The sequence below is a fragment of the Erpetoichthys calabaricus genome, chromosome 14, assembly GCF_900747795.2.
Source record: "Erpetoichthys calabaricus chromosome 14, fErpCal1.3, whole genome shotgun sequence".
Classification (NCBI taxonomy): domain Eukaryota; kingdom Metazoa; phylum Chordata; class Cladistia; order Polypteriformes; family Polypteridae; genus Erpetoichthys; species Erpetoichthys calabaricus.
The window spans coordinates 93,545,469-93,560,359 of record NC_041407.2 but is presented as its reverse complement, the minus strand read 5'-3'; the positions used below and the strand labels follow the sequence as shown (position 1 = coordinate 93,560,359).

The 14,891-nt window shown below is 38.8% G+C and overlaps 1 protein-coding gene across 2 annotated transcripts in view; it reads left to right on the top strand.

Annotated features, from left to right (window-relative positions):
* Nucleotides 1–14,891, top strand: part of srcin1a (SRC kinase signaling inhibitor 1a) — a 195,856-nt gene that overhangs the window by 150,870 nt on the left and 30,095 nt on the right. The window contains exons 11-18 of one of the 2 annotated variants that reach the window (XM_051936423.1): nt 7,025–7,200; nt 7,618–7,748; nt 9,544–9,691; nt 9,823–10,144; nt 11,005–11,269; nt 12,770–12,912; nt 13,070–13,222; nt 14,159–14,266. In XM_051936423.1, coding sequence (XP_051792383.1) covers nt 7,025–7,200; nt 7,618–7,748; nt 9,544–9,691; nt 9,823–10,144; nt 11,005–11,269; nt 12,770–12,912; nt 13,070–13,222; nt 14,159–14,266 — 1,446 coding nt within the window. The remainder of the gene's footprint in view (nt 1–7,024; nt 7,201–7,617; nt 7,749–9,543; nt 9,692–9,822; nt 10,145–11,004; nt 11,270–12,769; nt 12,913–13,069; nt 13,223–14,158; nt 14,267–14,891) is intronic. The other variant, XM_028819382.2, reaches the window with a different exon arrangement.

Genomic DNA, 14,891 nt, shown 5'->3' with positions numbered 1-14,891 from the left:
GTAATGTGCAGAGGCCTTCCCACATTACTCCACTCTTTAAAAGGCAGAAATCACTGTATCTAAAATGCTAAAACATGTAGCAAAATTGCTTAATTTATCTCATAAAACTGGCAAAATACCAGCCATAACCTTATTGCATTTGGAAGAGCAAAATAAATGTCCATTTTGAATCTTTGGCTGGTCTAGCATTGGAACAATCCTTTCAACATTTATTCTTACTTAAAGGAAGCTCCCTTTGCCATTTAAATTTTGACTTTTATTTTTGTCATACATTTGTATTTGTCAACTTTTATCCAACTCTTTTCTGAAAGATTTTTACATTTCCTCATCGTCCTTGCCATGACTGTAACTTGACTGCATATTAATGTTGAGTTTCAAATCATAGAATTTCTATCATTAAAAAATATTTAAAGGATAATTTTGGTATTTTTCAAGTCAAAGTCATTGTTTCATAATCATGGTATGCAATAGTTTGCCATAGAAAATATGCTCTGAAATGAAGCTATTTTAATAAATTAAAAAAAAAAATGTTGTGCCTGTTCTTGCAGTTTAAAGTTAGTTTTACAGGGCAGTGGTGCAAATGTGAAAAATAAAGCTTTATGGTTTAAAACATTTCAAAAACCTCCAAGAATGTCCTTGGGTATATATCCTTGTCTTTATATTACATTTGAGGAAAAAAAAAAACTTTTAAAAGAGAAGTCCAGTTGTGCTTTTTGCTGCATTGCCCATTTCCATGCCTGGCAGCCCTGCACCTCCTAAAGCCTGGCTTCCTATAGCTTATCTTCTTCTTCTTCTTTCGGCTGCTCCCGTTAGGGGTTGTCACAGCGGATCATCTTCTTCCATATCTTCCTGTCCTTGTCATCTTGTTCTGTCACACCCATCACCTGCATGTCCTCTCTCAGCACATCCATAAACCTTCTCTTAGGCCTTCTTCTTCTCTTCTTACCTGGCAGCTCTATCCTTAGCATATTTCTCCCAATATACTCAGCATCTCTCCTCTGCACATGTCCAAACCAATGCAATCTCGCCTCTCTGACTTTGTCTCCAAACTGTCCCACCTGAGCTGACTCTAATGTACTCCTTTCTAATCCTGTCCATCCTCGTCACACCCAATACAAATCTTAGCATCTTTAACTCTGCCACCTCCAACTGTGTCTCCTGCTTTCTAGTCAGTGCCACCGTCTCCAACCCATATACCATAGTTGGTCTCACTACCTTCCTGTAGATCTTCCATTTCACTCTTGCTGATGCCCATCTGTCACAAATCACTCCTGGCACTCTTCTCCACACACTCCACGCTGCCTGCACTCTCTTTTTCATTTTCTTTTTTTATGAATGCTGCAATTGCCGTTGTTATTTTACAGTTGATGTGAGTGCTTATGGTAAGATTGTTCTCAGAAATTAGATGAATAAGATGTCATTTTATAACACCCACCCAGCACCACCATGCACACCCCCATTCTCATTAATTTGGATTTATCAATTCGCCTAATCTGTGTGCCTTCGGGGATATGGAAGGAAATCTCACGCTAGCTTAGGAGAACACGTAAATTCCTGCAAGACAATAAGTAGATGTACGATTCAAAACCAGGATGCTAGATCTACAAAACAGCAGTGCTATCAACTGTGCGGTCATGCTGTCCTATGTAAGAGCTGCTCATCTACTGTACGTAGTATCTGGGTTGCAAGTTAACAGTACTTCCATTGTTTATCCAGCTCCATTTTTCACCCAGCTTCACATCTGGCTGCAGTGTGGACTTACCTAGAAAATGTTTGGAACTACATTCAGCTTCGGAAATGAGTGATGAGAAACATTTTTTCTATTTCTTTTCCTCTTAGGCTGCAAGAAGTCATCCTTGGAATGTTAAGTGCTACAAATACATAGAACAGCTTTCCATAGTTCTTTAGCTGGGGTATACATTTATTTGTTTGTACTGTAACCACAAATCACTCCATCCCTGTCCAAAAACCCAGTGCCCTCGTTAAATTTCCTGGCATCTGTTGTTTGAAAGTGGATATACCAGGTTAAGATTGAAGTCTTCTGGTTTGACAATTGCACTGTGCGCCATAGACCTCATTTTAAACTAACAGAGTCATAGTGTTTTTTTAAATTTATAAAACAAAGCCCTATTTAATATAAAACTTGCAAATTAAGGTAACAGAGTTGTGGTTTCCATGGAGTCCCAAGTGTTATACTGGGTTGTTTTATTACCATAGTTTAGAATACAAGACAAAAAAATCTTAATTATATTAGAGCCTTGTCTTCATAAAAACATCCAGGCTTTTCCCAAAGTCATCTTAATTATAAATGATAAGTTTTTAGATTCAGTCCAGCAGTAGAAGGAATATGCCCCACACTACCATACCTAAACATCTACCTACTCTTGGTAGGAGCTCAGACATTAATAATGTGAATTCTGATATTTTCATGTTGCATTTGTGTTCATTGATATGTAATGTCTCTAATAATATCTTTAGTGCCATTATACAATACCAAGTTAAAAAGTTCATTGTCATTCAGTTATTCTTTAATTTTAGTTGGCCTAGTTCCACTAGAGCAGGGGTCCTCAATCATGGTCCTGGAGGGCCGCAGTGGCTGCAAGTTTTTGCTCCAACCCAGTGGCTTAATAAGAAGCACTTAATGCTCAAGTAACACTTCTGCTTCACTTTAGTTGTCTCGCTCGTTAAGATTTTGAACCCTTATCACTTAATTTAGTCTTAAACAGCTGTATTCTTGGTTTATAATGGCTCCTAATTAGCAATTACATGCAGATGACAAAAGAGACCAGCATTTCTCCATTTAGATTGTTACCATTTACACCTGTAATAATAATAATACATTTATATAGTGCCTTTCCCATGCTCAAGGCACTTCACAGAGTTTAAGAAAGAATGGCAGGGTATATAGTATATAACATTGTACTAAACCAGATAAGTAAATAAAGAAGAATAAGATAGTAAATTCAGAGACAAAGCCTAACAGACAACAATAATTGATGTTCTAGCACACACACACACACACAGGTTACATGAGCATCTTAGATAGATAGATAGATACTTTATTAATCCCAATGGGAAATTCACATTCTTCAGCAGCAGCATACTGATACAATAAATAATATTAAATTAAAGAATGATAATAATACAGGTGAAAAAAAAAAACAGACAATAACTATGTATAATGTTAAATATTAACGTTTACCCCCCCTGGTGGAATTAAAGAGTCGCATAGTTTGGGGGAGGAACGATCTCCTCAATCTGTCAGTGGAGCAGGACGGTGACAGCAGTCTGTCACTGAAGCTGCTCTTCTGTCTGGAGATGACATTATTTAGTGGATGCAGTGGATTCCCCATAATTGATAGGAGCCTGCTGAGCGCCCTTCGCTCTGCCACAGATGTTAAACTGTCCAGCTCCATGCCAACAATAGAGCCTGCCTTCCTCACCAGTTTGTCCAGGCGTGAGGCGTCTTTCCTCTTAATGCTGCCTCCCCAGCACACCACTGCGTAGACATAGAGGTAAACTGAAAGAAGGGTAATAAAGTCAGGTAGAGCTAAAAGACTTCCTGAACAGATGAGTTTTGAGTTGTTTTTTAAAAGAATTCTTGGAGTCCGCTGATCTCATTAATTTCGGTAGGTCATTCCAGAGTCTGGGCACTATACAGCTGAAGGCCCTGTCACCCATGGAGTGTAGATTAGTGTGGGGCACAACAAGATTCCCAGAATCAGAGGACCTTAGTGGGCGGACAGGCACATAGTGATGGAGAAGGTCACTGATGTAGTTTGGCGCAAGGTCGTTTAAGGCTTTGTAGGTTATTAGTAGAATTATATATTCAATTCTGTAAGACACAGGGAGCCAGTGAAAGGGAAGCAGAATGGGTGTTATGTCCTCGCTGCTGCTGGTCTGTGTAAGGACTTTTACAGCCGAGTTTTGAATAAGCTGGAGCTGTGATATAAGATTAGAAGGGGTACCTGCCAGCAGCGAGTTACAATAACCGATGCAGGGTGTGATAAAAGCATGGACAAGTTTCTCAGCGTTAGAAAAGGAGAGGAAGGAGCGAACACGTGATATGTTACGGAGGTGAAAGTAAGAAAGTTTCTTAATGTGATTTATGTGGGCGGAATAAGAAAGGGAGGAATCAAAAATGACACCAAGATTCTTTGCAGTAGAGGCAGGTCTGATGAGATCACCACTAAGATTGACTGGGAAGGAGCTCATTGTATTAAGGTGCACTTTAGTCCCAATTTGCAGGAGTTCAGTTTTGTTGCAATTTAAATTTAGAGTTCTGCTCCATCCAGGTTTTTATTTCACTGAGGCAAGTTGTGAGCTGAGAAAGCTCTGATGAAGTTCCACTTTTAACATTGAAATAGAGTTGAGTATCGTCTGCATAAAAATGATAACCCAGTCCAAAGCTACGAATAATTTGGCCAAGGGGAAGCATATAAATACAGAAAAGCAGAGGACCGAGGACAGAGCCCTGTGGAAGTCCTTGTATGACTGGCGGTATTATGGACCTTCTGTTGTCAAGACTAACAAACTCTTGCCTGTCAGTCAGATAGGACTTGAACCACTGGAGGGCAGTGCCAGAGATACCCAGCATGTTCTTCATTCTGCCAGTAGAATGTCATGTCTGACCTGAGTGTCAAATGCTGCACTGAGATCTAATTAGTTTAATATGCTGGTTTGTCCAGAGTCTGCTGCCATAAGCAAATCATTGGTTACCTGTAGCAGAGCAGTTTTACAGCTGTGCTGTGCTCTGAAACCAGACTGAAAGCATTCCTTCAAATTATTAGAAGTTAAGTAGTTGGTGAGTTGGGAAGCTACAACATGCTCAAGAACTTTTGACAGAAAAGGTAAGAGGGAAATAGGCCGGAAATTGTTAAGATTGTCAGCATCAAGTGTGTGTTTATCATGCACTATTGGGTTTAATTAAGTACTTGGAAGAAAGTGAAGAGAAAAAAGTGAAGGACTGAGAATTACTCCTCCAATTTAGCCTTCAAATCATGTGGATGATATCCTTAGAAAGGGGAAGAAAATCTAGGATTTGAGAATTGTCTGACATAGCAGAGTTAAAGCACTAACAAACCATGAAATTAAATTATTGGCAAGGATTGCTTTCTAATTAAGCAACCGGGTTGGAACAGAAACCTGCAGCCACTGCGGCCCTGCAGGACTGTGACTAAGGACCCCTGCACTAGAGCATTTCACTTACCCTCCTGAGCTAGACATCTCAGAATATTTCGCCAATAATTAGCACATTGTTTTCAGCTTCAACAGATGTGCTGCTGACTTCCCCTTACATTTCAGTATCTCAATTAGTGACTATGTTTTGAGGTGGTCAACCCCATTTATTTGTATTCCTCTCACTCTGTGGTTGAATTTGATCTATCGCATGGTTTGGTCTTTACCTCATTTAAGCTTTGGCCAAAGGATTTGAGGATTAATCAGAAGTGGACAAATACTAGCAGATTGTGCCAGTCTAATTTTTGATTTGTCTTAGAGTTGTTGTGGTTATAACCATGTCTTGCCCTCTTTTCTAACCAACTCTACATTGGCATTTTTGGCATGCAGAACTATCTGTGATGTTAGCTGTATATGCTAGTTTGAATATTTCAGAGGATGCACACAACAGGCACAAATCTTGGGGAAGCATGGCTAAAATGAACTTATGTTTTCATCTTGAGTTTGGAATTAGCACAACTGTGTAGAAGGTATAATTACAAAAAGGCAAATCTGTAGGCCATTCATGGCCACTGTGCTGCTAAATCAAGTCCTACTTTTGTAGAATTGCTTTAAGAGCCTTACGTGCACAAGGGAAACTTGTTATTGCCACGATCTGAATTGTATTTGCTGGCTGTGGTGCCATGTCCTTAAAAAATAACTACAGCTTTGTTTTGGAAGTTTGTCATAGAGGTCGGCATTCCCACAGAAATCCTGTGAAATTCGCCAGACCCAACTTAATTTTTTATGGCTCAGGACTAAAATTTAACACTAGTGAATTGACTTCAGCAAGTAGGCTTTATTTTTGCCATGGTGAGAGGGCAGTCAGAGTGTTGGTGAACATTTGGGAAAACTGTATAGTTATAATAGTTATTTTACTACTACAATTTATCATCAATGCAATAAAATGGCATTACTGTAAAAGTGTAGCAAGTAGCAAGGTTTGGGGAAGCCACCCGTATATTAATTTCCTGGCTGCAAAAGTTACAAAAATAAATGACAGCATTGATGTGCCCAACCTGGAGTCCAAAACAGAACTGAGGGAATAGGGGAAAGGTGGAGGCTTTTAAAGGTCAGGATAGGAAGTGACGCCAAAGGGGCCGGGAACAGAAGGGTGTTCAGTCGCTTGAGCCTGGACGCGACATCAAGGGGGCCTGAGCTGGCAAGGTCTTCCTCTTTAGGTCCGGGCCCGGAAGTGACGTCAACAGGGCCAGGTGGAACTTCCGGTGAATGGTCTGTAGGAAAAATAGAAAAAGAGTCAGTACGCTCTGCCACGTCCCGGTCAGATTCGGAATTCCCCTCACTCAAGCCATTTAGCTGCCTCCCATGTGCACGTGTGTGACAATAGATACAAAATATAGCATGCACATGTCTGTGATGTGATGCAGTGCAGTACGGTAATGCATCAGCCGTTTTTCTTTTTTTTAAATGAATTTTATATTGCATATGCAAAGAGAACAAGAAAACTCATGGTATTTAAATTCTGTTAAGTAAAGCCTACTGTCTCAATGTATAATCATGGCATGGAGTCAGTGTAGGAATAATTAAACCTTAACAAAAGAGGAACTGTGAATTTCTGTTAATGATGTTGTAGTTTTTGTTGTCTGGAAAAAGAAAATGAAATTGTAATAGACTTATTCAAATAATGATAAACATAGTCAACCATTCAGCTTGTTTGCTTGTGCAACTTAGTGCTCAACATTGGCTGATTTCTACTGTTACTTCACATTTGTTTATCACCTAAAATTATTTCAAATATAATATATAATGTAGTGTCTCTTTAATATATGTGTTCTTATTAAAACAGCTTCAGAATCAGGACTGTGTGCGTACTTTGCTGAAAAGAACTGAGACAGACATTAGTGTGCGGGTGACAGATGCTCTGCGCAAACAGGAGGACCCCCTGCAGAGACAACGCATTCTAGTTGAAGAAGAGCGACTTAAGTACCTTAATGAGGAAGAACTTATCATCCAGCAGTTACAGTGAGTGTTGGCTAGGTTTATATTGAGCAGTGCGTTCTATCAGTAACATAAGCATCGAATTGCTCTTCGGCTGCAGTGGCATCATTATACGTGTAATAGAACACAGTTCAAAATAATTTCTATGTTGGAGTTATGATATACTCTGGTGATTACATTAAGTGCTGGTGATCCCTTTTAGCCATAAACACAAAATGATTTTTTAGTGCTTTATTGGCCAGATTTTGTTTTTTTTTTTAATTACTCCAGGATTTTACACATGCCTAGTTACCACGTATTCTGTATTGATGGTGAATTTTCTCTCTGGCACCAATAAAGAGCTAACTATCTTAAAGTACAGTATGCATACATGTGCCCTTCTTTATTTTTTTTACTCTTTGAGTGCATATGATATTGTTTTCAGACTTGCTCTTTTTTTAGTGATCTAGAAAAGTCTGTTGAAGAGATCCAGAAAGACACCTCTGTAAACCACCGACTTGTCACTGTGCAAGAACTTGAGGAAAAGGCCTTGGTTTTGAGAAAACTTGGCGAGACCTTAACTGAACTTAAGAGTGAGTCCAAGTAATTTTAATCTCTCTCTATTGTTCCATTCTCCAGAAGGACTTGTGAGCTCTTATTATAATGTACATGGGCAGACAAAATAATGGCAACACCTAACATTATATTCATGCCAAGGACTTAACACGGAATATGACACCGTATTACTTTAGTCCTTCTTAGAATTCTGCCCTCTCAGTTCTAAACTGTGTGCATTCGGATATTGACCCATTCTTATCTATCTATCTATCTATCTATCTATCTATCTATCTATCTATCTATCTATCTATCTATCTATCTATCTATCTATCTATCTATCTATCTATCTATCTATCTATCTATCTATCTATCTATCTATCTATCTATCTATCTATCTATCAATCAATCAGAAGAAAGGCTTGCAGGTCCATGAAGGAAGTAGATATTTACTTTGCAGTTTGGGCACAAAAATGTCCCTTTAAGGTTCAGTGATGTTTTAGTTCTGGTGACTGCAGAGGCCATGAATAGCAATTGAGTTTATCCTTGTGGTCCAAAAAAAAAAAAAAAAAAAAGTTCCTAAATGAGTTTAGCACTATGAGGTATTACCATACTGAAATAATGGGATATCATAAGTAAGCAGTGTTTGCTCTATAGGGTGGCACTCATCCTATAAAATGATTTCATGTTCCTTGACTGCTTTATGACCATGTAGAGCAATTACTGGACCGAATCACTTCCACAAAGTGGCTGCCTATACAGTCACAGAGACCTTGTTGTGCTCAGCAGTTGGCAAAAAGATTTTTGCTTCAAAACAAGGAAACAAGGTGAAAAGTGAGTCATCAGGCCATATGACATTGGTCTGGGGTCCTGATTTTGTGCTGTTTACACCTGGTTATGCATCATACTGTGTTAGCTTTGTATATAAGCATTTTCCAAATGGCTGTCCTGACATTTTTGAAGCTAACAACGCACAGGTTTTTATTGAGACTGGTCTCAAAGAAGTGATGATTCAATTCAGACATCATGCCTGCTGATCCTCCGAAGCATCTCTCTGTCTCTTTTGGTGAGCTTCAACTTGTAACCACTGTTTGTTTCTTCCAGTGCAGTTTGTCTTTATGTTGTATATGATGTCATATTTTTTGAAACATTGGCGCTGGAGACCAGTGTGCCTGCACCAGCTATTTGACCTTTTGAAAACTCAGATAGTTGCCTGACATTGCTTTGAAAACTCACATATCAAAATTCTATTTGATGGAACTATTTTGTAGCTGACGTACTTTTGATTGGGAATCAACCTAATGGGACTCAGCTTTGGAATTAGGATTTAGTTATTTAGTTATAAGCGTTTTTGTACATATCCTCTTCTTTGTGTTTATTAAATGAAATGGGCAAAGCAGGTTTTTTGAGGCCATTCATATTATACAAGCTTAAAAATATTGTCTGTTTTGTCTTGATTCTTTAACTGCAGTAGTGCTCCAAATATATAAAAAAATAGAGGAGGGAAACCTGCATATTTGTTACTGCAAAACAATGAGAATTCAATTGGTACATGCATTCTCGTACCTGCTACAGTAATTGAATTAATGATCACACAGATTCAGAGCCTAAACTGGTAGAAATGGATGCAAGGAAACAAACCCTACCTGAATGGGATGCTGTTTAGTTGGGGGTAACTTACAAACCTGCACATATCAGTCATTTTATAAATGTAAGTTTACTGGATAACTCTTACAACCTAAGGAAGAAATTCAGACTGTTTAATAGTGAGAATAAAAACATTCAGTAAATAAATGTAGTAATTTAAAAATAGTTGATGTTTCTTATTTATAGGTCAATTTCCTAGCCTGCAGAGTAAAATGCGTGTAGTTCTACGAGTTGAAGTTGAAGCTGTTAAGTTTCTCAAGGAGGAACCACATAGACTAGATGCCTTGCTGAAGCGTTGCAGAACTATCACTGATACACTAACAAACCTCAGGAGGTAGGTGTCAGTGGCAAAACAGAACAGTAAAGAGCTCTTGTATAATTTTTGATAAGCTTTCATCTGTACATTTGTACTTAGTCATCACATGGCAATACTGCATGTAAAGCTGTCTGTTGTTTTCTTTCTAGACAAGTTAATGAGGGTATCTGGAAAGGCCAAGAAGATCTCACCAGTACGTCTTCAAAGCACATGGATGACTTCAGTAAAACTTCGGACTTTGACATTCCAACGAGCCCGCCACTGAATTTCAATGACCTTAGTGGTAGTTCTAACATAACCTCCTGGCAGACACACAGTGCACCAGGGCTAAGTGAGAGCTCTAAGATTTCTGCACCTCATTCGCATAGTTCACGAACCACACTGGACATGAGCCAGGCAATTCCAAGCAAAAGTCGTATGTTAGATGACCTTGGTGGAAGAAGAAGCGTGGACAAATCTGTGTCAGTTGAGGTCAGTAGGTCATTCTTTGGTACAAATTTCTTTCAAAAATAACTGCAGAAATAATTCTAACAAATATTTTGTCAATTTAAGGGTGAATCACGTATTCAAGGGCACCAACGGAAATTAATGGCAAATGTATTTAGGACTGAAGTCAGGAAACACTTCTTAATTTAAAGTGTTGTGGGAATTTGGAACAAACTATGAAGACCTGTAGTTGAAACAGAAACCCTGACAACCTTTATGAAGTATCTTCGTAAGATTTTGGGACAGCTTAGCTATTAGCTAAACAAACAAGCTTGATGGACTAAATGGTCTCCTCTTGTTTGTCAAATCTTATATGTTCTTATATTTTTAACAGCAATTTCAGAATAAAATTACTTTTCAGACAGCTAAAAATAAACCTGTATCTGTATGCTTGATGACGCGAAAGCAATAAGCCTCACAGTGTTATAGGAGTAAACTTTCTTTTATAATTTATCTGTAGTTTATAGGTAGAATATACTGTACTGTGCAGACCGTTTTGAAAATGCAGTGGAAACAATTGGTAACCATTCATTTTAAATTCTTACGTGGTTTATTTGTTAAGAGCATCCTGTGTACATTTTCCTAACTTGCATGTATTTTGGAACTTATGCAGTATGTCATTATTGTGTGGTAACAGAGACAACCCACTTTATAAAGAAGAAAAACAATCTCTGCAGGTGAGATCTTAGGAGGAAAAAGGTAAGCTATGATCTAGTTTGGAGGCTGAGCTTTGAACGCACCTACATTGTTGCTTCTGTGTCTTTGTTACTTGTGAGCTTATTGACTGCTGTTGTCATTGTTTAAGTTTCCACTGCTTGCTAAAGAACTTCTCATTAAATGTACAGGCTGCAGAACGAGACTGGGAGGAGAAGAGGGACAGTCTAACCCAATACAGTACTCAGGACATTAACCGCCTTTTGGAGGAAACACAAGCAGAGCTTATGAAAGCCATTCCAGACCTTGATTTTGCAGCTAAGCAACAGAAAACCCCAAGCATTGGGGTTCAAAGCAATAGTGCTAGTCCCACCCCAGAACATCGGTCTACCAAGCCCCAGCTGGCAGCACAAAAGTTATCCACCAAGAATGAACCAAGTGGCCGACGAGGCTCTGGTAGGTAGTTTGAGTGTCTGTCGTACAGCCATTGATTTGTTCTCCTGTGTTTTGCTCTTGAAATTTTGGGGTTTTTGAATTTTAGTGGGCATTATTTATTTTAAATGATTTACTTAATAATGTTGATATATAAAAAGAATTCTGTTCACAATTACACAGTATGACCTAGATTAGTATCACTTTAAATCTCCTTCATAAAATCATACAAACAAATATCAAACACAGTTCTCCAGCAGATTTTAATTTCGTATAGCTGAAACTGTGATGTAAATTTTAATTGGCTCTGAAGTCAAAACAAGTGCACTTTGCAATGCTAAGTAAATACTCATTAACCTGCTTGTGTTTTGGGTGGCACTGTGGCGGAACAGTTCCAGAATGTGGCACCCAGTCTAGGATTTGTACCCAGTGCCCCAGAGAATGTTCAGGTCTGAATGTTCAAAAATCACCTTAAAGGTAAAACAACATGGCTGTCCTGCTGATTGAATCTGTTTTTTGTATTTAACTAGTTTTTCTGAAATTATATCATCTTGTTCATCAAATATATATGTTATGGCCAAAACCCGAAGTTCTGCCAGTTCCCGAATTAGCTGGCCATTTTGGCCAAGAGGTGTGGCCAAAGTCCGAATTACTGGAAATGACCAGTGTATATGCTACTTTGGCCAGCCATTTTGCGAAGTGGCAAGAAATCCCTGGCCAAAATTCGATGTGCTGATGTAAGACTGTCCGCTCAAGGTGCGAAGATGCTTAAAAATTCAGATGCAGATTCAGAAGTGAGTTTTCCATTCTGCACAAGAAACTGCTCACACTGGACTCCGAAAGGCACAGAAGAAAAATAACTACGAACCGTCGCATCTTCCCAATCACTGACCAGCGGCCAAGGCTACACTCGATGCAATTGTACTACTAAATGCACAACAAATCGCTGCAAATGCAGAAATAAGAAACTGTTGTGCAATTCAAAATGCCATAAAAAGTTTATCTTGTTGTAACAAGTGATGATGGATATTCATACAGTAAAGAGATTGTATAAAGTATGAAATTATACAGACCCACTGAAATCTACTCATGCCTTTTTTCTTCCGACTTTGGCCAATCGGCCCATGCTATTTTGCAAACTGGCTGGCCAAATCCCAAAATCAAGGAAAGATCGGACATTGGCTGGTCAATTTGCAGCGATTTGTCCGGATACTTCCCACTTTGGCCGATTTCGGGCTTTGGCCGTAACATATACAACTACTGATCAGCCATTTATTTTCACTTTTCTAGTTCTAGCTTGTTAACAAATACAGAATATTTGGGTGTTTTTTCCTTCCTCTTAGCTTTAATTATCTGGTGGTTATTTTAAATTTTAAAGCAATGTTAGTACATTGTCCCAATGTTTATGTCCAGAACATTACATGAAATGTATTTGCTGTAAGCATGCCACCGCACCCTTCCCTAACTTTATACACTGACCCTTTTAAAACAAAAAAGTCATACATCTTGCTGTTTTAATTCTAGATGAGCTGTCAGTACCTCGATACCGAACAGAGAAGCCTTCCAAATCTCCACCACCACCTCCTCCCCGTCGCAGCTTCCCATCTTCTCATGGGCTGACTACAACTAGAACAGGAGAGGTTGTCGTCACTAGCAAAAGCATTAAGGTAAGGCAGTTGCAGGAAGGTTAAACTCATGAATGCAATAGGATTAAACTGTAATTGTTTTTTGGAAAAAATGAGATTTTTCAAGGCAAACAATAAAGTACCTGATTACTGCTTTGTATAAACTGTATGTTTACATTTCAACTCTTTTTTTTCACAGAAGTCAGAATCAGAGGAAACAGAGGTGCAAAAGCCTCATGTAAAGCTAAGGCGGAGTGTATCTGAGGCACCACGACCAGCATCTACACCTCCAATTATTGCCTCAGGGGTTAAGGATGATGATGATGAGGACAGGATCATTGCCGAGCTTGAGGTAAGCAGCAGGCAGTAAGCATTTTTGAAGAGGTTTCAAAGTGTGATTTTCTGTGTATTTTAATGGAATATTATGTAGCCTTTAACTGAAGAATAAAATTAAAACTGTTATAAATGTAGTATCCCTGTTTCTGCCTGAATATTTGGAATCTGATATCGAAAGAAATGTAGTGATCCAATTGACAAGGGGATGGAAGGCAGGAAAGGTGAGCATAAAGCGGGGATAGGGTCTAACAATGTCCTAGGAAGGTAATAGAAACAAGCACGGTACAAGGATGACCAATGTCATCATGCCATTATAGGAGGGAGGAAGGACAAACATCATCAGGGAACACAAGGCTACGGACTCCGAAAAACATGCTGATGGTAGTGAGAACAAGATAGAACTTGGGCATCACCAAGTGCTCTTCATTCAACACACTCAATTGCTAGTGAAACCTGACTCTTTTTAAGGATGAATAATTGACCTCTAAGCTGATAGAGAGTAGCATATGATGCCACAGCATGGAAAGAGTTGCCCTTTTAAATATTGTGCAGTGAGAGGACAGGCCTGGAAATTTGGTCTTGTTGGAAGTGCTGAGATACTGGGAGGGAGGAGAGAAAAGGGAGTTTTGTGGAACTTTTAGGTGGGCAAGCCATCCCACCTTTAAATATAATGATAGGGGTTTTGTTTTTTTTTTCTTTATTTTGTACTTTGTGTTCTTTCTGTGTTTATCTCCCCATAGTATTTATTTCTTTTAAAACAGATATCTTGGCCATTGACATTACTGGGTCCACAACAAGTCCACTTGTTGTGTGTGTAACAACAATATATTTAAGTTAAATAGCTAAACTGCTGTTAAATTTTTCAACACATGCTGAATAACATGTTGGTTTATGTGCTACATTGTGCTGTCTGACCTTTACTTTGTTGCTCACCATGTTTCTGGTCTACCAGGTGTTTGAAAGAAGTACCACCAAACCACTAGCCCCCATTTACTTTGCCAACACACCCAGCCCAGAATCTGTGCCATGTATTGGCACATTAGAAGCTATTGGACAGAAGGTAATGGCCTGTGACTGTTGTAGCCTCTCAGACTTGTACCTTTCCTATCTGCTGCCTTTCTGTCTTGTATACTAATAAAGTGTGGCTGAATTAGAAGTTTGGCCCATATGGCATCCTTGGCTTTCAGCACTTTGCCACTAATATCGATTGTAAGAACAAAACTCTTTTAAGACTATAGCACTCTTCAGAAAGTCAGACACAGCATGTGTCAAATAAAATGACTGTTTTCTATCTTTTTTGTGGTTCTTTTTTTTCTCTACCACTTATGTTGTACTAAACTCACATTCTGCTTCTCTGACACAAGTAAATGTTTCCAGATGAGAGAATGATTGTAGTTATTGGTGTTTTCTTAGCATGCAAAACTTTTAAGAGAAAATGTATTGAAATGCAGAGTGTAAAAAGAAGAGGTCTATCATAGAGGCATTTGTAAAACAAATTCTCATGGAAGATAATACACTGACTGCTGCTAGTAACACTGTTGTTAGCTGTCATGGTTACAGTGAGTTTGTTCATTTGTGTGGAGCTTTTGTTTGATCCCAGCTAAGGTGGGATGTAGTTGAGGTGTGGTGGTGTTTACCTCTAGGGGGCGATAAAAAGTTCTTTTTAATTGTGGCATTTTAAGTAA